Source organism: Oryctolagus cuniculus, chromosome 8 (genome assembly GCF_964237555.1).
Source record: "Oryctolagus cuniculus chromosome 8, mOryCun1.1, whole genome shotgun sequence".
Classification (NCBI taxonomy): Eukaryota; Metazoa; Chordata; class Mammalia; order Lagomorpha; family Leporidae; genus Oryctolagus; species Oryctolagus cuniculus.
This window is the reverse complement of record NC_091439.1, coordinates 95,981,216-96,006,934: the sequence shown is the minus strand read 5'-3', so window position 1 is coordinate 96,006,934 and position 25,719 is coordinate 95,981,216. Positions and strand designations below refer to the sequence as shown.

At 37.6% G+C, this 25,719-nt stretch overlaps 1 protein-coding gene across 1 annotated transcript; it reads right to left on the bottom strand.

The window, feature by feature from the left end:
* Positions 1–2,627: 2,627 nt before the first annotated feature.
* Positions 2,628–25,719, bottom strand: LOC138842998 (UDP-glucuronosyltransferase 2B16-like). Its single transcript, XM_002717132.5, has 6 exons — positions 24,938–25,719; positions 22,836–22,984; positions 19,548–19,679; positions 16,969–17,056; positions 15,241–15,460; positions 2,628–5,400 (listed from the first exon to the last, which is right to left on the bottom strand). The coding sequence occupies exons 1-6, from the start codon at positions 25,662–25,664 to the stop codon at positions 5,121–5,123; spliced, it is 1,596 nt and encodes a 531-aa protein (XP_002717178.1). The 5' UTR covers positions 25,665–25,719; the 3' UTR covers positions 2,628–5,120.

The window sequence follows — 25,719 nt, the reverse complement described above, 5'->3', positions numbered from 1 at the left end:
CTTGGGCCATCCTCCACTGCACTCCCGGGCCACAGCAGAGAGCTGGACTGGAAGAGGAGCAACCGGGACGTGACCGGCGCCCCTACCGGGACTAGAACCTGAGGTGCTGGCGCCGCGGGCTGAGGATTAGCCTAGTGAGCCATGGCGCTGGCCTTAGGGTCATTTTTTTACAGATATGAGAAAAATATATTTGGCTTTTTGATTGACATCACATTGAATGTGTATATTTGCTCTGGTAAGTATCAACATTTTAATGACATTAATTTTTCCAATACATGAACATGGAAGATTCTTCCATTTTTTCTTATCTTTCATTTTTTTCCTTCATATTTTGCAATTTCTTTGTAGAGAGCTTTCACATCCTAGTGGAATTTATCCCAAGGTAGTTAAATTTTTGTACTATTACAAACGGGACTGATGGTAAAAGTTCTTTCCCAGACACTCATTGTTTTTGTATCCAAAGTGTACTGCAACATTTAAAACTCTCTCAAGTGTTTCAATAATCTGGTAGAGTCTTTTGGTTCCCCTATGTGTAGGATCATATCATCTGCAAACAGGGATAATTGAGCTTCTGCCTTTCCCATTTGTCTTCCTTTGATTTCTTTTTCTTATATAATGGCTCTGTCTAAATCTTCCAGGACTATTTTAGTAATAATGCTACGACTGGGCATCCTTGTCTGGTTTCATATGTCAGTGGATATCTTTCAGTTTTCCCCATTCAATATAATGCTCACTGTGGATCTGTCATATATATTGAGCATATTGAAATAGTTTCCATCTATCCCCAATTTCTTAAGGTTTATATTATTAAAAAAAATAGTGTGTTTTACTAAATGCTTTCTCTGCTTCTACTGAGATAATCATATGATTTTTATTCTTCAGTTTGTTAATATGATGTGTCACATATATTGATTTACATATATTGAACCATCACTGCATACAAGGGATAAATCCCAATTGCTCGGGTTGAGTGATATTTCTAATGTGTTGGTTATCTAGTATTTTAATGAGGAGTTTTGCATCTATGTTCATTGGGGATATTGGTCTATAGTTCTCTTTCTTTGTTGTATTTTTTTCTGATTTTGGACCAAGGGGATGCTAGACTAAGAGAAGGAGTTTGGTAGAATCTCTGTGTTTCAATTGTTTTGAACAGTTTGAGAAGAATTTGGATTAGTTCTTTACAAGTATGGTAGAATTCAGCAGTGAAGCCAGCTGATTGTATGTTTTTCTTTGTTGGGGGCTTCTTCATTACTGATTCAATATCTTCCTTGGTTATTGATCTTAAATAGATCATTTTCTACAGCTCAAAAAACAACTCTTCATTTCACTGATTTTTTAGGCTTTTTTCATTTGTTCTCTAATTTTTATTATTTGTTTCCTCCTACAGATTTTCAGTTTGGTTTATTCTTGTTTTATTTAAGATCTTTGAGATGCATTGTTAGATCATTTATTTGATTCCTTTCAAATTTATTGATAGAGACACTAATTGCTATTACCTCTCTTCTTAATATGCTTTTGCTATATCCCACAAGTTTTGATATGTTGTGTTGTCATCTTCATGCATTTCTAGAATATTTTATCTCATTTTATTAAACATTTATTTGTTTATTTGAAAGTCAGAGTTAGAGAGAGAGGAGTAGCTACAGAGAGAGAGAGAGAGAGAGATTGCGCATCTATTGGTTCACTCCCCAAATGGCTTCAATGATTGGAGTTTTGCCAGGACAGATCCAGGAGCCTGGAGCTTCTTTCAGATCTGCAATGTAGGTGCAGATGCCCAAGCACTTTGGCTATCATTCACTGCTTTCCCAGACAATTAGCAAGGAGACTTACCAGAAGTGAAGCAACCAGGATTCAAACTGGCTCCCATTTGGGATGCCAGCATCACAGGCAGTGGCTTAACCCACTATGCCACATCACTGGCCCTTTGATTTACCTTTTGATTTCTTCTATGGAACCACTGTCATTCATGAGCATGTTGTTCAGTTTTCATGGGTTTGCATATTTTCTAGAGATTCTTAAGTTGTTATTTTTTAGCTTTATTCCATTGTGGTCAGAAAAGGTACATGGTATGAATTTAATTTTCTTGAACTTGTTGACTTATTTTGTGGCCTAGGATGGTCTATCCTAGATAAATTTCAATGCACAGATAAAAAGAATGTGTATTCTTCAGCTGTGGGATAAAATGCCCTTTAGATATCAATTGGATCCACTTGGTTACTATAGATTAGCTCTGCTGTTTCTTCATCGATATTTTATCTTGTTGTTCTGTCCCATGATGAAAATAGGGTGTTGAAGTCCCAAATTATTATCGTATTGGAACTTATTTCTGTGTTTACACCCATTAACATTTGTTTTAAACAGCTACGTTCCCTATCATTGCATGCATAAACATTTATTATAGTCATGACTTCCAATAGAATTGATCCTTTAATCATGACATAATGCCCTCCTTTATTTTACCAGTTTTTGCCCTCATGTCTTTTTTGTCTGATATTGGGATGACTTCTTCTGCTCACTTTTGCTTTCTGTTAGGACAGAATTTCTTTTTCCATCCTTTCACTTTCAGTCTGTGTATATATTTATAGGTGGAATGTGTTTCCTGCAGGCAGCAAATAGATGAGTCTTGGTTTTTAATTCATTCAGCCAATCTATATCTTTTAATTGAATAATTTAGGCCATTTACATTAAGGATTATTTTCAAATAGTAATGACTTGGTCCTGCCATTTTCCCATAAATATTCTTATTTGTTGTTTTGTATTTCCTTTCCACCTTTATGTAGGTGATTTTCTGCTTTCACATTCTTTCAAGATGCAGATTATCTTTTTCTGCTTCTGTGTGTAGCATATTCTTAAGAATCATTTATAAAGCTGGACAAATGATGACAAATTCTTTCAATGTGTTTGTTTTGGAAAGTCTTCATTTTACCTTAAAATAGATATGAGAACATCCTTGGATACAGTATTATGAGTTGACAGTTTTTTTTTTTTTTCTTATAGGATTTGGACTATGCTTTCCCATTCTCTCCCAGCTTGTAGTTTCTGATGAGAAATCAGTTGTTAATCTAATTGGATATCCTGCAAAGATATTATGACTGTTCAATCATACATATTTTAGGATGCTTGCTTTATGTTTTACTTCTTAATATTTTACTAAAATGTGTTGTGCTTGAGATCTTTTTCTGATCCTGAAACATTTTTTAAGCATTGTAACAGAAAAGGAAACATAGCCTTACCAATATACCCCTTAGTAAAAGCACAATCAAAGCAAGGCCCCCCAGAGACGGAAGTGGCCCAGTCAAAGCCCAAGTGGATTAGTTACAACGAAAGAGTGTGCAGTAGATTCAGAGATGATTACAGTATTTTGCTGGTTGGTTTCCTGGAGGGCAAAAGAATGATAACCTCTGTTATTATAAGGGCATTTTAGAAATTTAGCCAAGCTTTAGCTTGGCTAATTAGCTAAAGAAAGCTTTCATGAGTCCTTAACCACCATGACAATATTTCTGCTCATTTTGTTCATCAAACACAGGTAATATGTGAGTGCTTTGAGGGTAAATTGTTAGGCATCCACTTTATAGTCCTCACTGCTCCTTTTGACGAGCTTTTATTCTCTAGTCAAAAAAATCAGTCCCTCTTCCACCTGACTATATTAGTGTATATCTAATAAAATACACAGCAAAAACATAGCTGTAAAATTATTTTCTTCTTTCTGTGTATGCTTTGCCATCTGCATTCTGAGTACCAAGTATATGGTTAACAATATTTAGAAGCATAATATGAAATGTTGTGCTATTTAACTGCTTTCTATAGAGTAGGCTTTAAAATTGTTGTACAGAATATTTGGCTCTTCATGTTATCCATTTTCTCTTCAATGTGTTGTGAAGGGAGGCTATATAAAAAGTTAATATAAACTTCTGGTTCCCATATCCTGTGTATGCCGGGTATTAAAGCAGTTTGAAGTATTTCTGGACAAAGCAAGACTAAGATGGGAGGTATTATTACAGGAGGAGGGAAATCTTCCAATATTACAAGCTAGAGGGATTGGACTACTAGTTGGGATAAGGATAGCATTCTTAACTAAAGGAACCTAGCCTCTCCATTGTGTGTATGTGTGTGTGGGGGCTTGCTATCTAGTTACTTCTAACTTAAGCATATTCAAAGCCTTATGTGGAAACTTTTAATTTTTTATTTTCTAACCAAATATTTCACTAGAATGCATAGACTTTGTTATAAAGCAAGTAAGGTTCATCCAAAAATTTAAAGCAAAAATTTTATTATAGCATGTTTCTATGGCACAAGAAATGTGAACCTAATTTCAAGTTGAACAAAAGATTTGCCTGAACACTGCGCTAGGAGACTTTACCAATAATAGCCTGTCCTCTATCTACACATAGAATTGGATTACACCCTTGAAGCTTAATCTGGCCACCATGTCTAGTCTTTAGATGAGAAAACAATCCAGTCAAATCGCAAACAATACTTTCTAGTCCACCTTACTAAACCAGTTTACTAATATTTCAATTCATTTTTCTGTACTTTACCATTTACATGAAGCTTAGTAGTTGCCTTTGGTTCATGCTTCTTAACTACCCAATGCTAATTATTAATTCTAATTAAAATTATTCACTTTTGTCTTAGCTGCAGTTGAAGTCACTTTATCCTGGAGCTTTTCTTCATGTCACGGAAGTCTAGATAATATCTGTTTTGCAACCTGTAACAAGGTTCTGGCTCTGCTTTTCTTCAATAAGAACATGTATACACCAGTTGATTGCATTGTATTCAGGCAGATGATTTTTCTGTGAACGCATGTGAAAACTTCATGCTTTTCCATCTTCTCAAGTCAACAAGCTGAAGTTCAAGTGAATCTCATACTTTGTTATGATTTTATATACACATATACACATATATTTATGTCAGCAGTAAAGTAGAACTATTTGATGATTTCTGATATTAGAACTATGCATGTCTTAGTTTTTAAATACATAATAAAATATTTGCATGAATTAGGGATGAACAGGCTTTGTACATATGAAAGGAAATCTTGCCACACGTTTATCCATAGTGACTGAATTAAATTGAATGCTGTCATCTGTCATATTACTATTCTTATGCCTGAAAGAGTTCTAATCTTTCTTTTTCTTTTTTCCTGTCATAGCAAGCTTTTGATAAACAAATAAGCAGCATTTTATGACAAGGTAAGTAATGATTGTCACACAGGCCAGAAGGAACCCAATCACATCCAGAGAGTGGTACTGGTACCAGGTAAGGTCATGGGCTGCAATGCGGAGATGCTTGGCCCCTTTGTGGCGCATCACATACTCGATCCAGAAGACTGCTCGATCCAAGGGCTTCATGGGCTGATCGTGGTGAATTCTTGATAACTTCATGATACTCTCTTTATAGCTGAAGGAAAATCAATTGATATAAATTTATAGGATGCACCAGAAATGGTAAAATGAATGTCTCATAAAAGAGTAGGGGAAATAAATTCTTTTCTTCAGTAAACATCACAGAGATCTGTGTTTCTTCATTGGAATTTGTTGGATGTACAGGATTACAAAATGCATTGAGATGGGTTGGCAGAAAACAATATTCTATCCTTCAAAACTAGAAATTGGAATCAGTTAATTCTTAAAAGCAAAGAAAACCAAAAATGACAATAACAACAAAACTCATTTGATGTGTAAAGCATGAAAGACTTTGTAAGTAATGCTTCATACACTGTATGTAACTAAAACAAAACAAAACTATAATCTTAGTTGTGGGGCTTCAATTATTCTATGAGAAATGGTTAATGGACCTGATATACAAGATTCAAATCAGTATTGAAATTCACATATAGGATACAACTCCATGAAAAGGTTCAGGTACTTTCTGGACAAAGATGATAAGGAGTCCATATCAATCAGGAATTGGTGTTGACCTTAATCATGAATATATCCATTAATAATTAAAACTATGAAAAAAATAGGCCGATGCTGGGGTTCACTAGGCTAATCCTCTGCCTGTGGCGCCGACACCCTGGGTTCTATTCCTGGCTGGGGCGCCAGATTCTGTCCTGGTTGCTCCTCTTCCAGTCCAGCTCTCTGCTGTGACCCAGGAGCACAGTGGAGGATGACCCAGATGCTTGGGCCCTGCACCCGCATGGGAGACCAGGAGGAAGCACCTGGCTCCTGGTTTCAGATTGGTGCGGTGCGCTGGCCACAGTGTGCCAGCCCTAGTGGCCACTTGGGAGCTGAACCACTTTCTCTCTGTCTCTCTCTCTCATTGTCTAACTCTACCTGTCAAAAAAAAAAAAAAAAAAAAAAAAGAAAGAAAAAAAAAAAAGAAAAAGAAAAACTATGAACATATGAAGCCAATTGTCTTACTTTGGTTACTGAAGCTGAAAATTTCTTGTCCTTTTTAATAAATTGTTCTTATCCTACTTTTTCATTATTAAAAGAAATGGAAAAAGACAGTATTGTTATTATCCATTTATTATGTTTATATATTGACTCTCAGAATATTTAAAATTATTCGTATCATACAATAGGCCATCAGTGAATGTTGTTATTATTATAGTTGTTTATTTTCATACTATTGTGAATTTGGAATGTGGTGGGTACTCAAATCACTTCAACTACTGTTGTTTCTTGTGTTGAAATTATCAAGGACTAATGGACAAGACAGAAGGATACATGTATAAGCCACAAAGTGTATTCCTTAACATTGTAGCAATCACAAATGAGGTAATTTTAATCCTGTAATTAAAAATAAAATGGTGGGAGGACTGTTTAAGAGGAGTACAAGACTCCTAATATATTTTGGCAACACAATTGGGAAAGGCTATAATGAAGAAGTCACAGTGTATGTGCAAAAAGCTAGTACAATATGTGTCACATCAAACACACTCAACTTATCAGCTAATTAACACATTCTCATTCTTAAGCATTACATTTATTAACAATTTAAGAATGTGGAAAGACATTTCTATAGTAAATTAGCAATTGAAAGATATATTCCTTTTCAAAAAAGAAAAATAAATGTGCTCTTCAGGGTGCTCAATAGGATGAACAACATTTGTAATCAAATTAAAGTACAGCACTTTTAAAATATGTGTCCAGGGTCTGGCATAGTAACCTAGAAGGTAAAGCCACTGCTTGTGATGCCAGCGTGCCCATAGGACAAGGGGTCACCCACCCTTGTCTCTCTCAGTACTAAGTAAAAGGCCCTGTTATCACATTCATCAGGAAGACTGACACCGACCTACTGTGGGCCAAAGATGCATACTCAAGGGAACCGTTATTCATCTCAAAGCCACACTTCAAGCCCTACAAACTGCAACAGAGATCAGACCACTGTGTTACAGCTAGAGCTGACACTGATTATGACAAAAGAAATCTCAAAACTACAATCCTGTGTGGTGGAAGGATGTGAAAAAGTCATATCAAGATGGCCGCTGAGGTGATTACCACTATCACAATTAGAACTGTCCACATTGATGCAGAATAGCATGCTTTTCCAAACTTTAATGATGAATTTCCCAGGACAGGTTGACAATCACCTGCCAGCAGACAGGCTACTCCAGACACTACAAACCTTAGAAATAGACTATCCAAAACATGCTTTCCCTGCTAATCAATCTATACCCATGGCACCACATGCATTTACGGATGCCAGCAAGTTGCTGTTTGTGATCAAATCTTTAACAGAAAAAAATAAGATCCATGTAGAATCCCACGAGGGATCAGTACAGTTGGTAGAAATAAGAGCAATAGTCAAGGTTCTACTCCTTAGCCATTATTGACCGGTAAATATATTTTCAGACAGCAAATACTCAGTACAGGTAGCAAAGATGATCCCTTTTGCAGTCTTTAATCCGAACAATAAGCCAGTTGACCAGATGTTCACAACACTTAAAGAGCTAACTGAGAACAGAAAACATCCATGGTATATCTCACACGTAAGATCACATACTGGGTTACCTGGCTTTATTTTCCAAGGCAACAGAAAGGTTGATCGTCTTATCTCCTGCAACATGGCTTCCATTGGACATTTAGAACAAGCCCGTATTTTACACCAAAAATTTCATATGTCAGCAAGCAACATAAAATTGCTTTTCCCAGAGCTAACAATGAAGCAATGCAAACACCTAGTGCACTCTTGCAAGAATTGTGCACCCCTCGCCCCGTTAGGCCCACTGCAACAAGCAGGAGTGAACCCGCGAGGCCTTGCTCCTAATAAGCTATGGCAAGTGGACATCACCCACATTAACTCCTTTGGTAAACTTAAGTTTGTCCATGTGGTGGTAGATACTTATTCAAAGACTGTGTTTGCAGCAGCCCAATCTGGAGAAAAGGCTAGTAATGTGATAAAGGTGGTTAAGTCAGCCATGCTGTTCCTTGGTGTCCCCTGGACCATAAAGACTGATAACAGGCCAGTGTATACATCACAGGAATTTAATTCCTTCCTGAAATCTTGGAACATACAGTCTGCCACAGGTATCCCATACAATCCACAGGGACAGGCAATCATTGAAAGAACTCATAGAACAATTAAAGATCTCTTACAAAGACAGAAAAACAATCATATGCCCTCAGACCCACAGCTTGCTTTGACTGAGGTCCTTTCACTATCAATTTTCTTACTTTTGATTCCCAAGGAATCAGCCCAGCTTATAAACACTGGGGGTCCTTTCCATGGCAGACCCCAGCCCCTATGGTTAGGTGGAAAGACCCCCTGACAGGAGAATGGAAAGGACCACACCCTCTGCTAACCAAGGGTCGAGGATATGCTTATATCTTTCTTTCTTTCTTTTTGACAGGCAGAGTGGACAGTGAGAGAGAGAGAGAGACAGAGAAAAGGTCTTCCTTTTTTCCATTGGTTCACCCCCCAATGGCCGCTACGGCTGGTGCACCGGGCTGATCCGAAGCCAGGAGCCAGGTGCTTCTCCTGGTCTCCCACGCGGGTGCAGGGCCCAAGCACTATGGGCCATCCTCCACTGCCTTCCCAGGCCACAGCAGAGAGCTGGACTGGAAGAGGAGCAACCGGGACAGAATCCGGCACCCCAACCGGGACTAGAACCCGGTGTGCCGGCGTTGCAGGTGGAGGATTAGCCTATTGAGCTATGGCTGCGCCGGCCGCTTATGTCTTTCCAGAGAATGTGGGATAGCCCATTTAGATACCAGCCAGAAACATCAAGCCTGCAACTGACAGCTAATCAGAATCAGCTGAACAAGACTGAGAGTCTGCCTTGTTAGCAGACGCACCTGCCCTATCATCCTACCCTGAGAAACTGCCCATAGCCACATCTGTTACTGTTTTGTACCACACTAACTCTGGTCAGACACTCAAATGGCCCATAGCCTGTGTGTGGTCATGCCATTCCTGATAACAATTATTCCTCATTCCTACCCCTATCTGAGCAAGCACTCCTGTGGTCTCTTGTTTTGACCACTGTTAGTCAATGACGGGTAAGATATGGGGACAACCTAAGACAGGCACAGCTGTGTACAGAGACCACATGGAAATGGGGTCAATAATGGTATGGTCGAGAATCATGCCTCCCGTTGCTCAAAAATAAATGAAAAGGGGGAAATTTGGTGGAATGAGAAGGCCATGCTAAGATGGCCACTGGCAAGCGAGCGTCAGTTACTCAGGAATGACTTTGAAACCCACCTGGCAAATGGAGCCTGCCTGGCAACAGATTGTGATTGGTTGGGGCATAGACTGCCCCTTGACTGGGTTGGCTGGCCTTGGCTATATAAACAGCTGTAGCAAAAATAAACAAAAAGGGGAAAATGTGGTGGAATGAGGTGAAAAGGTCATATCAAGATGGCCACTGAGGTGAAAATTTCATGCCAAGATGGCCGCTGAAGTGAAAAGGTCATGCCAAGATGGCCACTGACACCAGAAACTGCTTGGCAACAGGCCGTGATTGGATGGCTTCGGAAACCACATGACAACAGAGGAAACCACATGACAAAAAAACTTGACTGATGGCAGGCCGAAATTGGATGGTTTCAGAAACTGCCTGGCAACAAGAGCCTGCCTGGCAACATGCTATGATTGGATGGCTTTGGAAACTGCCTGGCAACAGGCTGTGATTGGTTGGGGCATAGACCACCCCTTGACCGGATTGACTGGTCTTGACTATATAAGCTGTTGTACTAACTGAAATAAACGAGTCTGTGGGCTGCTCGCTTCAGGCCCGCTTTCACCCAACTCCCAGGGTCTGTGTGGTGACTCCACGCCTCTTGCCTCCACCATGCTCCTCCTCTCAAAAATGAATCCACTGCAACATTGTTGAGAAATCAACTGCAACAATCCTGTGCTCATGTGTAACCAAAGTCAAGGCAACAAGCCAAGTGATACCATGTTTTCCAGCTAAACCATAAGGTCTTTTCTTATTCCATAAAAAAGAAGGGACCTCTACACCAGATGGGCAGACATTGACATAGGGACACAGAAGACATGAAGAATCAAGATAGCATGACACCTCCAACTCAAGAATACAATATTCCCTTAGAATTGGATCCTGAACATAAAGGTCAAAGAATCCCAAGGAGACTCAACAGAAAATGTCTTTGCCAAGGCACATTGTTGTCAATTGTAAAAAGTTAAAGACAAGGAGGCCGGCACCGCGGCTCACTAGGCTAATCCTCCGCCTTACGCTGGCACATCAGGTTCTAGTCCCGGTCGGGGCGCCAGATTCTGTCCCAGTTGCCCCTCTTCCAGGCCAGCTCTCTGCTGTGGCCAGGGAGTGCAGTGGAGGATAGCCCAAGTGCTTGGGCCCTGCACCCCATGGGAGACCAGGATAAGTACCTGGCTCCTGCCATCGGATCAGCGCATGGCACTGGCCGCAGCGTGCCGGCCGCGGCGGCCATTGGAGGGTGAACCAATGGCAAAGGAAGACCTTTCTCTCTGTCTCTCTCTCTCACTGTCCACTCTGCCTGTCAAAAAAAAAAAAAAAGTTAAAGACAAGGAAAGAATCCTAAAGAGTATAAGAGAAAAGCAGCACCCAGATATATAAAAAATATTATTAGGCCTAAAGAGAGAGATAGACTTTAATACAACAATAGTGGGTGACTCATCAGTGGACAGGTCATCCAGACCAAAAAATCAATAAAGATACAATAGTGTTGAAGCATACAATCAAGCAAATGGACCTAACAGACATTTACAAGAAATTTCACCCAAAAGCTACATAATATTCATTCTTCTCATCAGTACATGGAACATTTTCTAGGATAGACCACGTATTAAGCCATATATCAAATCTCAGAAAATTTAAAAAGATTGAAATCATACCAAGTATCTTCTCAGACAATAAAGGAATAAAATTACAAATCAATAATAAAAATAATAAATACTCTTAAAGACTTGGAAATTAAACAATATACTATTGGATTATCAATGGGTCATTGAAGAAATTAAAAGGAAATAAAAAACTTTGTTGAAATAAATTAAAATGAAAACACACATATTAAAACCTCTGGGATAGAGCATAAGTGTTTTTTTTTTTTTGCATAAGCATTATTATGAGATGAGGTTATGGAATTAATGCTTACATTAAAATGAGAAATGTTTCACATTTAAAGATCTAATGATGCATCTTGAAGGCATAAAAAAAACCAAATTCCAAATTGGTAAAGAATGAGAAATCAAAAGGATCAGAGCAGAAATAAATGAAATTGAAGCAAAAAAATACAAGATCAACACAGCAAAAAAATTTTTTGAGAAGATAAACAAAATAGATCAACCTCTTTCCAGACTAACAAAATGAAAAGAAAGAAAAAACTCAAATAGATAAAAATTAAAGATGAACAAGTAGACATTATAACTGACACCACTGAAATGAAAAGACTGTAAGAAACTACTATGACAAACTATATGCTAATGAACTGGAAAACCTTGAAGAAATGGATTAATTGCTGGATTCATATAACCTACCAAGATTAAATCAAATAGATATAAATGATCTAGACAAATCCATAACAAGCAACAAAATTGAAGCCGTAATCAAAAATCTTCCATCAAGGAAAAGTCTGGGACCTGACTCCTTTCCTATCAACTTCTATAAAACTTCAAAAAGGAAGTAATTCCAATATTCTTCAAACTATTCCTGGGGCCTTTGCAGTGGCACAATAGGTTAATGCTCCACTTGTGGTTCTGGCATCCCATATGAGTGCTGGTTCTAGTCCTGCTGCTCCACTTCCAATCCAGCTCTCTGCTATGGCCTGAGAAAGCAGTAGAATATGGCCCAGGTGCTTGGGCCCCGCATCCACGTGGGAGACCCAGAAGAAGCACCTGGCTCCTGGCTTCGGATTGGTGCAGCTCCAGCCATTGCAGCTACTTGGGAGTGAACCAATGGAAGGAAGACTTTTCTCTCTGTCTCTCCCTCTCACTGTCTGTAACTCCATCTCTCAAATAAAATAAATAAAATCTTTTAAAAAAACTATTCTGAAATATTAAACAGTATTTAAGTATGATGAATTATTTTTATGAGGCCAGCATTACTTTGATAACAAAACTAAAAACACAACATGAGAAGGAAACTACAGACCTATAACCTTCATGAACATAGATGCAAAGATTCTTAACAAAGTACTAGCAAGTTGAGTTCAAACACACATCATAAATATCATATACCATTATCTAGTGGGATATATCCCAGAAATGCAAGGGTGATTCAACATTCTCAAATCAATAAACGTCATGAGTTGGTACTCTAATGATGAACTCACAGATGGAGAAATTAGGAAAGAAATTCCATTCACAATAGAAATAAAACAATCAAATATATCTGGATAAATTTAACCAAAGAAGTGAAAACCCTCTACAATGAAAATTATCAAACAATGATGACAGAAACCATCAAAGACACAAAAAAATTTAAAGATATTCCTTGCTCATGAATCAGAAGAATCAATATCACACCTTGACACTTTGAGATGTGTTGACTTTGAATAGCTCCTGTCTCAACTGTTGAGGAACAGATTTTTTTTTTTTTTATACTATTTGTTGAACTCTTTTCTTATTATAGGGTTAATCTTATGTGAATAACATTAATTGAAAATAGATCTCAGTAAAACAAGAATGGGAATAGGAGAGAGAGGAAAAAGAAGGGTGGAAATGCATGTGGGAGAGAGAGCAGGGTGCAAAGAATCCATATGTTCTAAATTTGTATTTATGAAATGCATGTAGTTTGTATACCTTACATAAAAATAAAAAAAGTGCATACTCACTAAAGCAATCTGCAGATTCAATGCAATCCCTATCAAAATACGGATAACATTCTTCACGTAACAAGAAAAAGCAATTGGAAAATTCATATGGAATCACAAAAGACCCAGAATAGCCAAAGCAATCCTGAACAAGATAAAACAAGCTCAAGGCATCACAATATCTGCCTTCAAAGCATATTACAAAGCTATTGTAATTAAAACAGTTTGGACTAGCAAAGAAACTGATACATAGATCAATGGAACAGAATAGGGCCCAGAAATTAATCCACATACATATATACAACTGATTTTTAACAAAAGTGCTCAGAACATACAGAGATGTAAGGATATTCTCTTCAGCAAATTGTGCTGGAAAAACTGGATATATATATTCCTCTCATAATATACCAAAATAAACTCAAGATAGTCAAAGAACTTAAGACCTGAGACTATAAAGTTGCCGGAAGAAAACATAAGTAAAAAACCCCAAGACATTGGTATAGGAGACAACTTAGACAAGACCCCAAAGCACAGGCAGCAAAAGCAAGAAACTTAACAAATGGGGCAATTTAAGATGCTGAAGGTTTTGCACAGAAAAGGAAATTATCAACAGAATGAAAAGACATCCAACAGAATGGGAAAAATATTTACAAACCACCTATAAGACAAAGAATTAATACCCTGAATACATCAGCAACTTAAAAAATTCAACAAGGGCAACAGAAAAATCCATCCAGTTTAGGAATGGACAAAGGACTTCAACAGACAGTTCTCAAAAGAAGAAATACAAACGGCTACCATGTTGAGTGAAATAAGCTGGACCCAGAAAGACAAATAATACATCTTATTCCTTGTATGTCAGAGCTAGATGTAAAAAAAAAAAAAAAAAAAAACACTAAAATTAGGAGAAAAGAGAAAAAAGAAAAGTCTATGTTTAACAGTATTATTGCAAATATAGGCTTGTTAAACTTTGCTTTATATCTCTCAAAAAAGAATTTATACTACTGTAGTTAATGATCTGTGATTACTAAATGTAGTATATGTGAGTGAAATGATGATTTTTCAATTTAATTATTTTTATATCCATTGTCTATATTCCCACTAAACTAAGAGATTTTTGCTTTTTCCTTTTTAATCTTATTCAGTGAAGTATTAGGCTTTGTTACTGGAATGTAAATTTAAAATATGTTATTTCACAAAAAACTAAAATAAAGTCAAAAAGCAAAAAGAAAAGAGGGTGTGAGGGAAAGGGGAGGGAAGGATGGAGGGAGGAAGGATTAGAATATCATTATGTTCTTAGAATTGTATCTACAAAGCACATCAAATCTGTAAAAACTAATCAAACTTTTAAAAATAAAATAAGCATACATTTAAAAAAATTAAAAGAAATACTGCCTTTTTTAAAAAAAAACTAGTTTTAATGGAGTAAATTTGAAAACCCTAGTTGTTTACTACTTAAAAGAAATAGAATGAAAATATTAGAAGAGAAATTTGGGGAAGTATTAATTGTCAAGGGAAGTAGATATTTTTAAGTTATACTGATTTACTGAAAATAAATCATTTAAAATAATTTTACAAGACAAATATATGAGTAACTATATGAGATAATGGAAATTAATTAATTTCTTCTTTTTCTCTTACTATCTATATATTCCATATACCATGTTTTATAAATGAAATATATAGAATAGAATTTATTTTAAGATAATAAGTGGTGAGTTCTTATGTTGTAGGAAAGTTATAACTGCTGAAAGTCAGCAAGAACTATTATAACATTCACAGTTCCCAGCTTCAGCTCTGTTCCTAATGCTTCCTTGTAATCCCGCTACCTTGTTCTGTGATTCCCCTCATTCTATTTATTGGCTACTAGACACATTGCATACTGTCTTTGAACTTCTGAAAATACTTCTATAAAACCCTGATGAATTATTCATGAATGTCAACATATTGTTCATCTTCAGAATAACTATTGTCTCCTTAGACTTCAAGTGAAAACTTATCTAGAAATACTACGGAATCAAAAGAAAGCAATACTCACGAAGGATCATTAATGACTGTCTTCAAGGCATTGAGGAAATCTGTACTTGACATTGTTTTCCAGTCCAGTCTAACAGCTGCTCCCTTGGCTGCCATGTAGGCAATGTTATCAGGTTGCTCTGAGAACAAGGGAAGCCCCACCATAGGGATTCCATGGTAAATCGCCTCATAGATGCCATTGGATCCACCATGCGTTATAAAAGCTTTGGTTTTGGGATGACCTAGAATTAAGCGATTTTCAGTAAAATTATTAATGGAAAGTCCTAGAAATGAAATGAGAAATTTATAGCATGAGCCACTAACAGAGTCAGAGCTGTCTAGAAAATTTAATAGCCATGTAACTGTATTTAAATTCCTTTCAGGTCAAGAGGAAGAGACATCTAAGTCCCCTGCAGAGGTAGGTGAAGGCTACATGGAAGAGGTGGTGTATAAAATAGAAATTTGAACAGTGAATGCAAGATTCACAAGTGGAAAAAAGATAGTGTATTCTGGATAAAAGAAATTTGCATATGCCAGAAAAAAATTAAAAATGGCCAAGTGCATGTTAAAACATTTTCTCTGAATGAAGTGGTGCATCCACTGAGTATTGCATGGAGGATATATAAGGCAACAGAGGATGGCATGATCATGGTGCTGGAAGCAGAAGGAGGAGAGGGGCCAGCGCTGTGGCGTAGTGGGTGAAAGCACTAGCCCGAAACACCGGCATCCCATATGGGTTCCAGTTCGAGTCCCAGCTGCTCCTCTTCCAATCCAGCTCTCTGCTATAGCCTGAGAAAGCAGTAGAAGATTGCCCAAGTCCTTGGGCCCCTGCATTCGGATTAAACTCCTGGTTCCTGACTTCGGCTCAGCTCAGCTCCAGCCACTGGGGCCATCTGAGGAGTGAACCAGTGGATGGAGGACCTCTCTCTCTCTCTCTGTGTCTCTACCTCACTCTGTAATTCTTTCAAATAATTTTTTTTAAAAAAACAGGAGAGGCCAACCTTCCTCTTAAAATTTATTATCATTTTATGATAGATATCATAGGTTTTTCCCTTAGAAAATATGATTTCAGTCATAATGGGTGACAGATCATTTTTGGTGGCATTCAAAAAGCATACTAGGAGAAAGGACAGATGTAATAACTGAAATAGGACACAGGGAGACAACCCAAGAGATTATTCTTACTGTTACTTTTTAAAGTTTACCTATTTTACTGAGAGAGATTTTTGAAATTTTCCATCTGCTGGTTTACTATCTAAGTGCCTACAACCACTGGGGTTGGGACATGATCTAGGAATCCAGTCTGGGTTTCCCATGTGGCAACAGCAATTTAAAGACTTGAAGCATCACATACTACCTCCCAATGTATACATGAACAGGAAGGTGTAGTTGTAAGTGGATCAGGCACTTGAACCTAGGCAGTCCAATGTGGGATGCTGGTATCACAAGAAGCATCTTAACAGCTGTGCCAAATTCCCTTCCCACAGGAATTATTGAGAAATCTCAGTAAGAGGTAACTATAGTCAACATAAGTATACTTTGATTCTACACAGTAAGAATTTGATTATGTATGATAAAAAGCCAAGAGTTTACTTCATTATATTTTCCCTAGAACTGGAAAACAAACAGGAAGACATTTGGTTTAATTTTTCTTATTTTTTAATGAATGGTCAATGAGTTTCCTGTTGAACTACTCTCATCCTGTTTGGTTGTTACTCGTGTTTTCAGCATTTGCTCTCCAGTGTCTTACCAAGAAGGTCATTCTGAGGCATCCACTTATATAGCTTAGTATTAGGACCTAGGGTATCTGGTTCCTTTCCATCGAATCTCCAAAGAACCTATTAGGTAAAAACAAAATATCTGTTTCATGAGTTGAATTTCAAATTAGAACATGTTAGAATTCTACAGAGGTTGAGAGGTTCCCTAGTTAAATGCCTTCCACAGGAAAGACAAGGAAAGGAAGACAAGAGATATCAAGGATGAGAACTGCTAAAATGTTGAGTAAGTATAATACTAACATTTGCAGTACTATTTTTATATTCAACCAGGTGTGAAATAATCACAATTTTCACACTTAGTGCTTTAGTCAAGTGAGATGATCAGTGACAAAGTATAATATTTAAGAAAAGGTATGCATGTGTACTTCTAGTGCAAAAAAAGAATAACATTATTAAGGATCTACACTTTTAAATACATGTATTTTCTATGTTAGTTTTATCTTCAACTTTATTTTTTAAGATGAAATGAGGTTTTACTAATATCCACTGGTTTATAATTTATTTCATTAGAATTTCACATCTTTAAATTCACAAAAAAGTAAATGCATGAAGTAAGCTATGTGTGAGAAACAAATTATACTTAGGAACTATGCCTAATGTTTTAGATTACAAATGATTAAGCCTCATTTCCAGGAAGAATTTCAGGTGACATTTTTGAAAAAGTTTGCTTGTTTACTTGAAAGAGTGATAGAGAAAAATCTTCCATCCACTGGTTCACTGCCCAGTGCCCACAACAGCTAGGGTGAGGCCGTACAAGCTATAAACTCCACCTGGGAGAGCCCTGTGGGTTTCAGGGATAAGGAGTATATATACCACGACCTGCCTCTCAGGACACAGATGTGCAGGAAAGTGAATCGGAAGCAGAGGTGACACTTCATCCCAAAGTCTCCGATATGGAGTGTGAACATCCCAAGCAGTAGCTTATCAGCTGCACCACAACACCTGCCACTCAAGTGCCATGTTTGAAATAAACACCAGTATTATCACTGTTTCTAGTATTTGAAAGTCTTTAGTGGTAGAAAAGAAGAGCCAGCTCATACGTAACATGGTGGCTGGAAAAGATGCGAAACTGTCAGGTTAAATTTTTGCTTAACTGACTAGAAAGGCCTCCATGATGCATTACAACACACTGACAGCCAAAGTCACTAAACGCTGTTATAGCCCCGCAGCAAAATAAGGCACTGATCTTGGAAATTATAAATTCTTCTTATAGATCAGGGTACAGTCCACAAGGATTTGGTTTCTGTTTGCTATGTGAGTGGTAAAAGTAATGTCAGGTTCTCTGCCAAAATCTAACATAGGTGATTAATAGAAACCCATATCAGATAGGAAGCTAAAAGGTTTCTAAATACTAGAAGGTCAAAGTTTTCTTGCACAGATTAGAAAATTAGTATCTATAGGGAACATTTGAACCTCTTCCCAAGGCAGGCCTGCTCCTCTGACTCCTTCTTATATTCCTTTATTGTTCCTCAGTCTGCAGGAGGTGTTAATCTAATGGGCCAGGAACACATCCTGTGGGGCCACATATTATAATGCACTGGGTCTATTTTGGGAAAACCCATCTCCCCACTTTTTCTTACATCTTCCTGCTTCAGGCACAGCCAAATCCAGCCTTAAGAGTATTCTATTTTTTTCTAAATCTGTTTGATGGAGTTGAATCCTGAGCCCAGGGTTAGTGAGCCCTGATCTTCCTTCCACTAAATAGATTACTGAACAGCACTGTGAAGGGGCCTAATGCAAAATTGGGGGGATTAAAGAGTCAGGAATTACCTGGGAATCCAAAGCTACATATTAACACTTCAGAAATTTTATCCAATCCTGCTTACTGCTGTTTTATCAGTGCAGTTAACAACTACAATTTAACTCCTTTCTGATAACACCTTTAATGCACACAGTGGCATCAAATTACAGGGCTAGAGGTTGGGGCATGGTGATTTCTGTGTCCCTGAGGGCAGTGTTGTGATGATAACGAAGCTTCCCATTGCACCTGTTAAATATATCTCTTTCTGATCAAATACTAATTCCAAAATATTTACACACATTCTGTGAAAATTTTTGCACCTGATAAGTAGAGTTTAGGTTTTTTTTTTTTTTTTTTAGGATTTATTTATTTATTGGAAAGGGAGAATAGCAGAGAGAGAGAGAGAGAGAGAGAGAGAGAAAGGGAGATATATTCCATCCATTGACTCCCTCCCCAAATGGGATAGGACAAAGTCATGAATCAGGAATTTCATCTTGGTCTCCCACCTGAGTGACAAGGGACCCAATAGTTGGACGATGTTTCCCTGCTTTCCTATGTTCTTTAGAAGGAAGCTGGATAAAAAGTGGAGTAGTTAGGGCTGAAACCAACACTCTGATTTGATAAACCAGTATGGCAGCTTAACTTGTTGTGCCACAATGCCAGCCAGTGTTTGTTGGTAAAGTGATATCTGAGATAAATCATTGCTATAAACAGTTTACCTTTCACACAGGAAGTTTCTGTAACCGGTCACTTTGCAGAGTTTGTCAGACTCACTAAGTCGCTGCCCACCCTTAGGACATTTTTTCTCACCTTTTGTGGCAGCTGGGCAAGGGCTGATGCGATCACAGTGGTCCTTTCCTCTGTCATGTTGCTGACCATGGACCCCAGGGAAAACACCACCACTCCCTCTTCCCCAGAGCTCTGCACAAAGGCTTCCATCTCCTGGGAAGAGAAAATTTGCTCCATCACAAACGTGCAGCAGCACAGCAAACAGTATTGAAATGACTAGCGCAGTCAACGAAGGAGAAAAAATGGAGTAGAAGCAGTCATTATTAGAGTGGGGACTGTGGTAAGACATATAGCTATAAAATTTTCATCTTCTCCATTTCAAAGTGTATCGGTGGTCCTATTATTTATTATCACATTGTTGTGCTACCAATGTGCCCCAATTATTTTTCTTATAAAGCCTTCATAGTTTATGTACATTTTATATGACATAGAGAATTGTAATCCATTTATATTTATTTGTCATCTGCAGAAAAAAAAGTAAGCATATTTATCTTCTTTGTCCAACTACTATCAATTACATCCCACATTTGACTGATTTAGTGTTATTAAAATTTTTTGGTGAATTACTTATAATAGTGTTATAAACACTATTTATTTCTAGTGGTTGTTTTTATAAATAGCTGCTATAAATATTGATTTTGCACATCCAAGTTATTCTTCTCTGTATAGTTTCATGTGTGGTATCTTATACAGACAAAGGCTATAAGTATTTTTAAAACTCATGATGCAATCTGTCAAATTTCTTATTTCTTTTTCTGAAAGGACAGATTAACTGAGAATTAAAGATTTTTTTAAAGATGTATTCATTTGTTTCAAAGGCAATGTGACAGAGAAGGAGGAAGAGAAAAAGAAAGAATACTTCTATTCCCTGGTTCACTCCCCAGATCACCACAACAGCCAGGGCTGAGGTCAGGAGCCAGGAATTCCATCCAGGTCTCCCATATGGGCAGCAGATCATCCTCTGCCTTCCCAGGTGCATTAGCAGGTAGCTGGATCAGAAGCAGAGGAGCCAGGACTGAAATACCAGCATTCCCATATGCCAGCATCACGGTGGTGTCTTAACCCACTGTGTCATGGCACGTGCCCAGAAAGATATTTCAAAGACTGACTTCAGAATCTTTGTGTTGGATTCAAATCTTGTCTGCACAATTGAGAAACAACAGATATTGTAAATAGTCATCAACATAATAGTGCCTCCCTTCCTCTGTTTCTCATGTCTTGTTCTTTTCCTCCTGCTACTAACACTGTCACCTTCTCTTCAGACAAATCAGGAAATTATGAGCATAGAGATGCATTGTGAAAGACTTTTGCTAATATTGCCTGAGCCTTTGTACCTGTGAAATTTACTTTAAAAAGCTGAAACTACTGGCATCCAAAGTAGGAATTGGGTATTAGCTATTTGATATTAGTTTTATATTGTTATAATAGCAGGTAGATTAAGAAGTATTTAAAAGATTGCATAATATTGCAGTAAAAATACTTGTTTTCTACGTAAATCTTTATAGTGGGATATGAATCTGAAATAGGTTAAATCCTTGTGTTTGTTTGTAAAGTATACTATTTTACTGGCTGACAAAATTTATTTCAATTACCAAGTAAAGGCTGTTTCTAGGTGAAAGTGGCAGGAATTCCTGGGTCTTCATTCCAAATGCAGTGAGCGTTTCCCTTGTCACCAACTTCTGTCAGGCATCGATGATGCTGAGACAAACGTTTCCTGAGAGAGCTTTACTGGGGTATCCAGGAGGCTGCTCTTAGACAGAAAACACGGCTCTCATAAGGTAACACCATTCTTTCATGTTTGATATAATCCTCTGGGATTGCAATGAGGAATGATGTAATGTTGTGATGGAAGCAATTAAACGTTGGAATTGGCTGCAAATATTTTTGAAGGGCACACGTGTGTATTATTGAGAAATTGTTTTCCTGTTAGGCTGGATACTGGTGAAGAGCCTCAGTGCTTATAATACAACTTTAGTCCTCATCTTGTTCATCATTTTGCCAAACTTAGATATTTACTTTTAAATGAAACTAAAGCATTTTTCTTCTCTATGACTTGGCTTAAGAATGTAATTTTATTCATTTGTAAACCACTTCCTGTTGAATGAGGCTATATCTGAAGTGTTTGCATTTTAGATGATTAATTGTACTAATAAAAACAGAAACAATCACAACGTCAATTCTGGATTACTGATTGTCACAGATATTTAATGTATTCATTTATATTTTCATTTTTACCTGACACATAAAAGCTATACTTATTCATAGCACACGTGAGATATTTTAATACTTGTAAACACTGTGCAATGTTAAAATCTTAGTAAATGTATCTATGTCTTCAAACATGTTTTTAGTGTTTTTTTGTTTTTTTTTTTTTTTTTTTTGGCAGGCAGAGTGGACAGTGAGAGAGAGAGACAGAGAGAAAGGTCTTCCTTTTGCCGTTGGTTCACCCTCCAATGGCCACACGGCGCACTGCAGCCGGCGCACAGCGCTGATCCAATGGCAGGAGCCAGGTGCTTCTCCTGGTCTCCCATGGGGTGCAGGGCCCAAGCACTTGGGCCATCCTCCACTGCACTCCCGGGCCACAGCAGAGAGCTGGCATGGAAGAGGGGCAACAGGGACAGAATCCGGCGCCCCGACCGGGACTAGAACCTGGTATGCTGGCGCCGCAAGGCGGAGGATTAGCCTAGTGAGCCACGGCACCGGCCTCAAACATGTTCTATAATTTATAGTGATGCCAATAAAACTTTTCCTTTTCTTGCTGGTCTGTGATCTCTACTCTATGTTCTGTTAGTATTGTGGACCTCCTTTTTCAAAATATTTTCCCACTATTTTAATTGTTTATCTTCTAAATAGAAAGTCAGGTGTCCAGAGAGTGGAACCTTTGTGCCTCCCTTGTTTCTATGTCCAGCACTTGTCTCTCTGATATCCAAGGCTCTCTGTGAATATACTTTGAATGAAATGTTGATTTTTATATGTCAAATAATGAAGACCTTAATTTAACTGGCTCTGTTGTCAAATTCTTCCACATATTCTGTTTTATTCTACAATGGTAATAAGGCCTGGATGTATGTGTTGGTATAGAAATACACAAGGGGACTTCAAAAAGTTCATGGACAATGCATATTATCTTTTAATTCAAAATTTCCATATACTTTTTGATGTCCTCTTAAATAAGTTTCTGGCTGGTGTGGCATTTTATCCCAGATCCAATATCTCTTCCTGTGAGTCAGATGTGCTAAATGAAGAATGGAGAGTCATTTGTACTGAAAAAGCAAAGCAAAATAAGAAAATGAATAGTAACACATTTACCTTAGGCAGAGGTTTGGCAGGTTTGCATTGGAGCCCTCCGACAAATTCAAAATTTGGCAGTAGTGGGCGAGGAAACTCCAAATCCCAGTAGCTTCGAATGAGCCAAATATCAGCTTTCCCCACTAGCTCATAGAAACTAACAGGTCTTCCTGAGCAGAGAAAAAATGAAGAAAAGATAAGATAATGAGATAATTGTTGCATGAAGTGTACCATGTAATTTCCTGGGAGAGGTTAGAATGATGCAGTTAATGATGTAGAAAGTGTCTTCATAGAGATAAAACATTTTTATTTTTATTTTTTTAAAGATTTATTTTATTTATTTGAAAGAAAGCGTTACAGAGAGAGGTAGAGATGGAGAGAGAGGTCTTACATCTGCTGGTTCACTCCCCAGATGGCCACAACTGCCAGAGCTGCACCTATCCGAAGCCAGGAGCCAGGAGCTTCTTCTGGGTCTCTCAGGTGCATGCAGGGGCCCAAGGACTTAGGCCATCTTCTACTGCTTTCCCAGGCCATAGCAGAGAGCTGGATTAGAAGAGGAGCAGTCGGGACAGGAACCGGCACCCATATGGGATGCTGGCACTTCAGGCCAGGGCTTTAACCCACTGCGCCACAGCACCAGCCGCAAACATTTTTATTTATGTATAATTTACATGTATAATGTGTACATTGTTCACATGTTACAAATATTTGCAAAATGCAATGTAAGGGGACACTCTCTAATATCACTTGAGCATATTACCAATCATAGTCACTAAAATAGTCTATCATAGGGGCCAGCATTTTGACACAGTCCATTAAGCCACTGCTTGCTACACCAGCATCTGATATTGGAGTATCAGTTTGAGTCTCATATTCTGTGCTTCTGATCCAAGTCTCTGCTAATGTGACTGCTTGGACCAAGTAGGCCTCCACCATCCATGTGGGAGACCAAAAAGTTGTTCCAGACTTCTGGCTTCAACCTGGCCTAGAGTAAGCCATTTATGGCCATTCATGTAGTGATTCAGCAAATGGAAGATAATGCTATCTCCCTGTAGGCAGGGACACGCGTGTGTGTGTGTATGTGTGTGTGTGTCCCTCTGTTTCTCTTCCTTCCATGTAAATAAATCAATCTTTAAAAATAGGCCACTATAGAATGAAACAAGCAACTGTTTTCTGTATAAAGTTACAAAAGCAATGGATGGAAATATAAATAATTATTTTAGCTTCACAATCAAGTAATACTACCATAATCATAGCGCTTTTCCAGGAATATTCAGTCCAGTTTCCACAATTTAACAAGCTATCCCTAATCCTTGATTTTTCAGGTGAACTGTGAATTCTTTGAATGTGGTTGAATTTCATCTGCTGCTTTTTGCTTTGCCTTCAAACTTAGCATTTATTTACATAGAAATACTTAACAGATACTACATAATTTTTTAAATTATAGAAAAATATTTTATTCACCTTTATTTGGATCACTTTTGTAAAAAGTGGAGAAACATAATTTAAAAATATAGACTAATTATATATATATATATGCCTATATTTCCAAAGATTTTAAGCACTACACAGACTTAAAGAAGGAATGTAGGAACATTAAAAACCTCAATGTATAGGTTTTTGTGTATGGCATATTACTAAGTAGCTCTCACCTGAAAAGGCATCTTTTAGGTAATACAGATAATATGTTAATTTTAAGAAGGAGACAGATTTAAACAAGGAACAATTATTTTCTCAGTGGCACACTGATAGTTGTTCTAGAAACATGCCTCAATGTACATGATTACATTCATCAACATATTAGAGAATTGTCTACAACATTGTACAACATGAATAAAATAGAATACAATAGACATGTAGTTGCTTATAAAAATCCACACTACTGCATTTGTCATTGTGTGACTTTATAGAATGTCCTTTCTTAACGACAAGCCGCTAGCTTCTCATTGACCCTGTAAAGTAACCCTTTCTATAAATTTGGAAGATTGTTTGGCTTTGTTATAGTTTCAATTCATATTTTACATATAAAAGACTACTTCCTCTGATTTTACATTCATACATACTCATCTTCAACATCAAAGGTATGTTAGGGCTTCAAATCAAAAATTAAAAGCATTTCTTACCTAGTACTTCACTGTAGAATTGATCCCACCTCTTCACGTTAAATGTTTGGAACCAAAAGTCAAAATAAAGCATCCATAGCACATTTTTTACCCTTTCTGTAAATGTCATTTGACCACTTATAACAGATGTAATAGCAGGCACATAGGAAGGAGGAAACAGAAGTCCTCCACTATACTTTTCATACGTGTAGCCAGGAGTGAAGCGAAGACTGTACACAAGGGGTATTTTCAGAAACTCAGCCAGCAGCTCACCACAGGGAGCAATGGCGTCTGCAAAAACCACATCAAACTTTGATTCTTGCAGTTTTGTCATGAGTTTCTTGTTTAAAACTAGGTCTTTGCAAAAATTCTCATAAATTTCAGAATATTGTAAAAAGAATTTTTGCCATAGTGGAAAATATTCCCAATATTTTTCTCTTGACACATCATTTATCAATATATTGACCCAGTTTGTGAAAAAGACGTCCAGTTCTTCTTGAGTGGAAGTTGTAGGAAAAGTTTCAAATTTAATTCCAGATTGTTTCTTGTGATCAATTAAAACAGAAGCTGAAGATCTCAGAACAGTGATTTCATGACCCTTCTGGACAAGTTCATCCAGGATTACCTTCATATTCATCCAATGACTGAATTCCATAGGCCACACCAGCACTTTCCCACAACTCCCAGAGCTGAAGCAACAGCTCAGCTGTAGCAGCAGTAGCAGAACTGAAACAGATTTCACAGACATCCTGGTGAAATGTGATGCTTCCTCTCCATAAGCTGTCTCTTTCTGTCACTCTTCG

What these genes read in the sequence shown, in the direction of transcription:
- LOC138842998 (XM_002717132.5), bottom strand. Translation starts at nt 25,664, where the DNA reads ATGTCTGTGAAATCTGTTTCAGTTCTGCTACTGCTGCTACAGCTGAGC. An exon ending in TTGCCCAGCTGCCACAAAAG is followed by an intron (nt 17,057 to 19,547) that starts GTGAGAAAAAAT and finishes TTTACCTAATAG; the next exon opens with GTTCTTTGGAGATTCGATGG. An exon ending in ACAGTCATTAATGATCCTTC is followed by an intron (nt 5,401 to 15,240) that starts GTGAGTATTGCT and finishes ATTTTCCTTCAG; the next exon opens with CTATAAAGAGAGTATCATGA.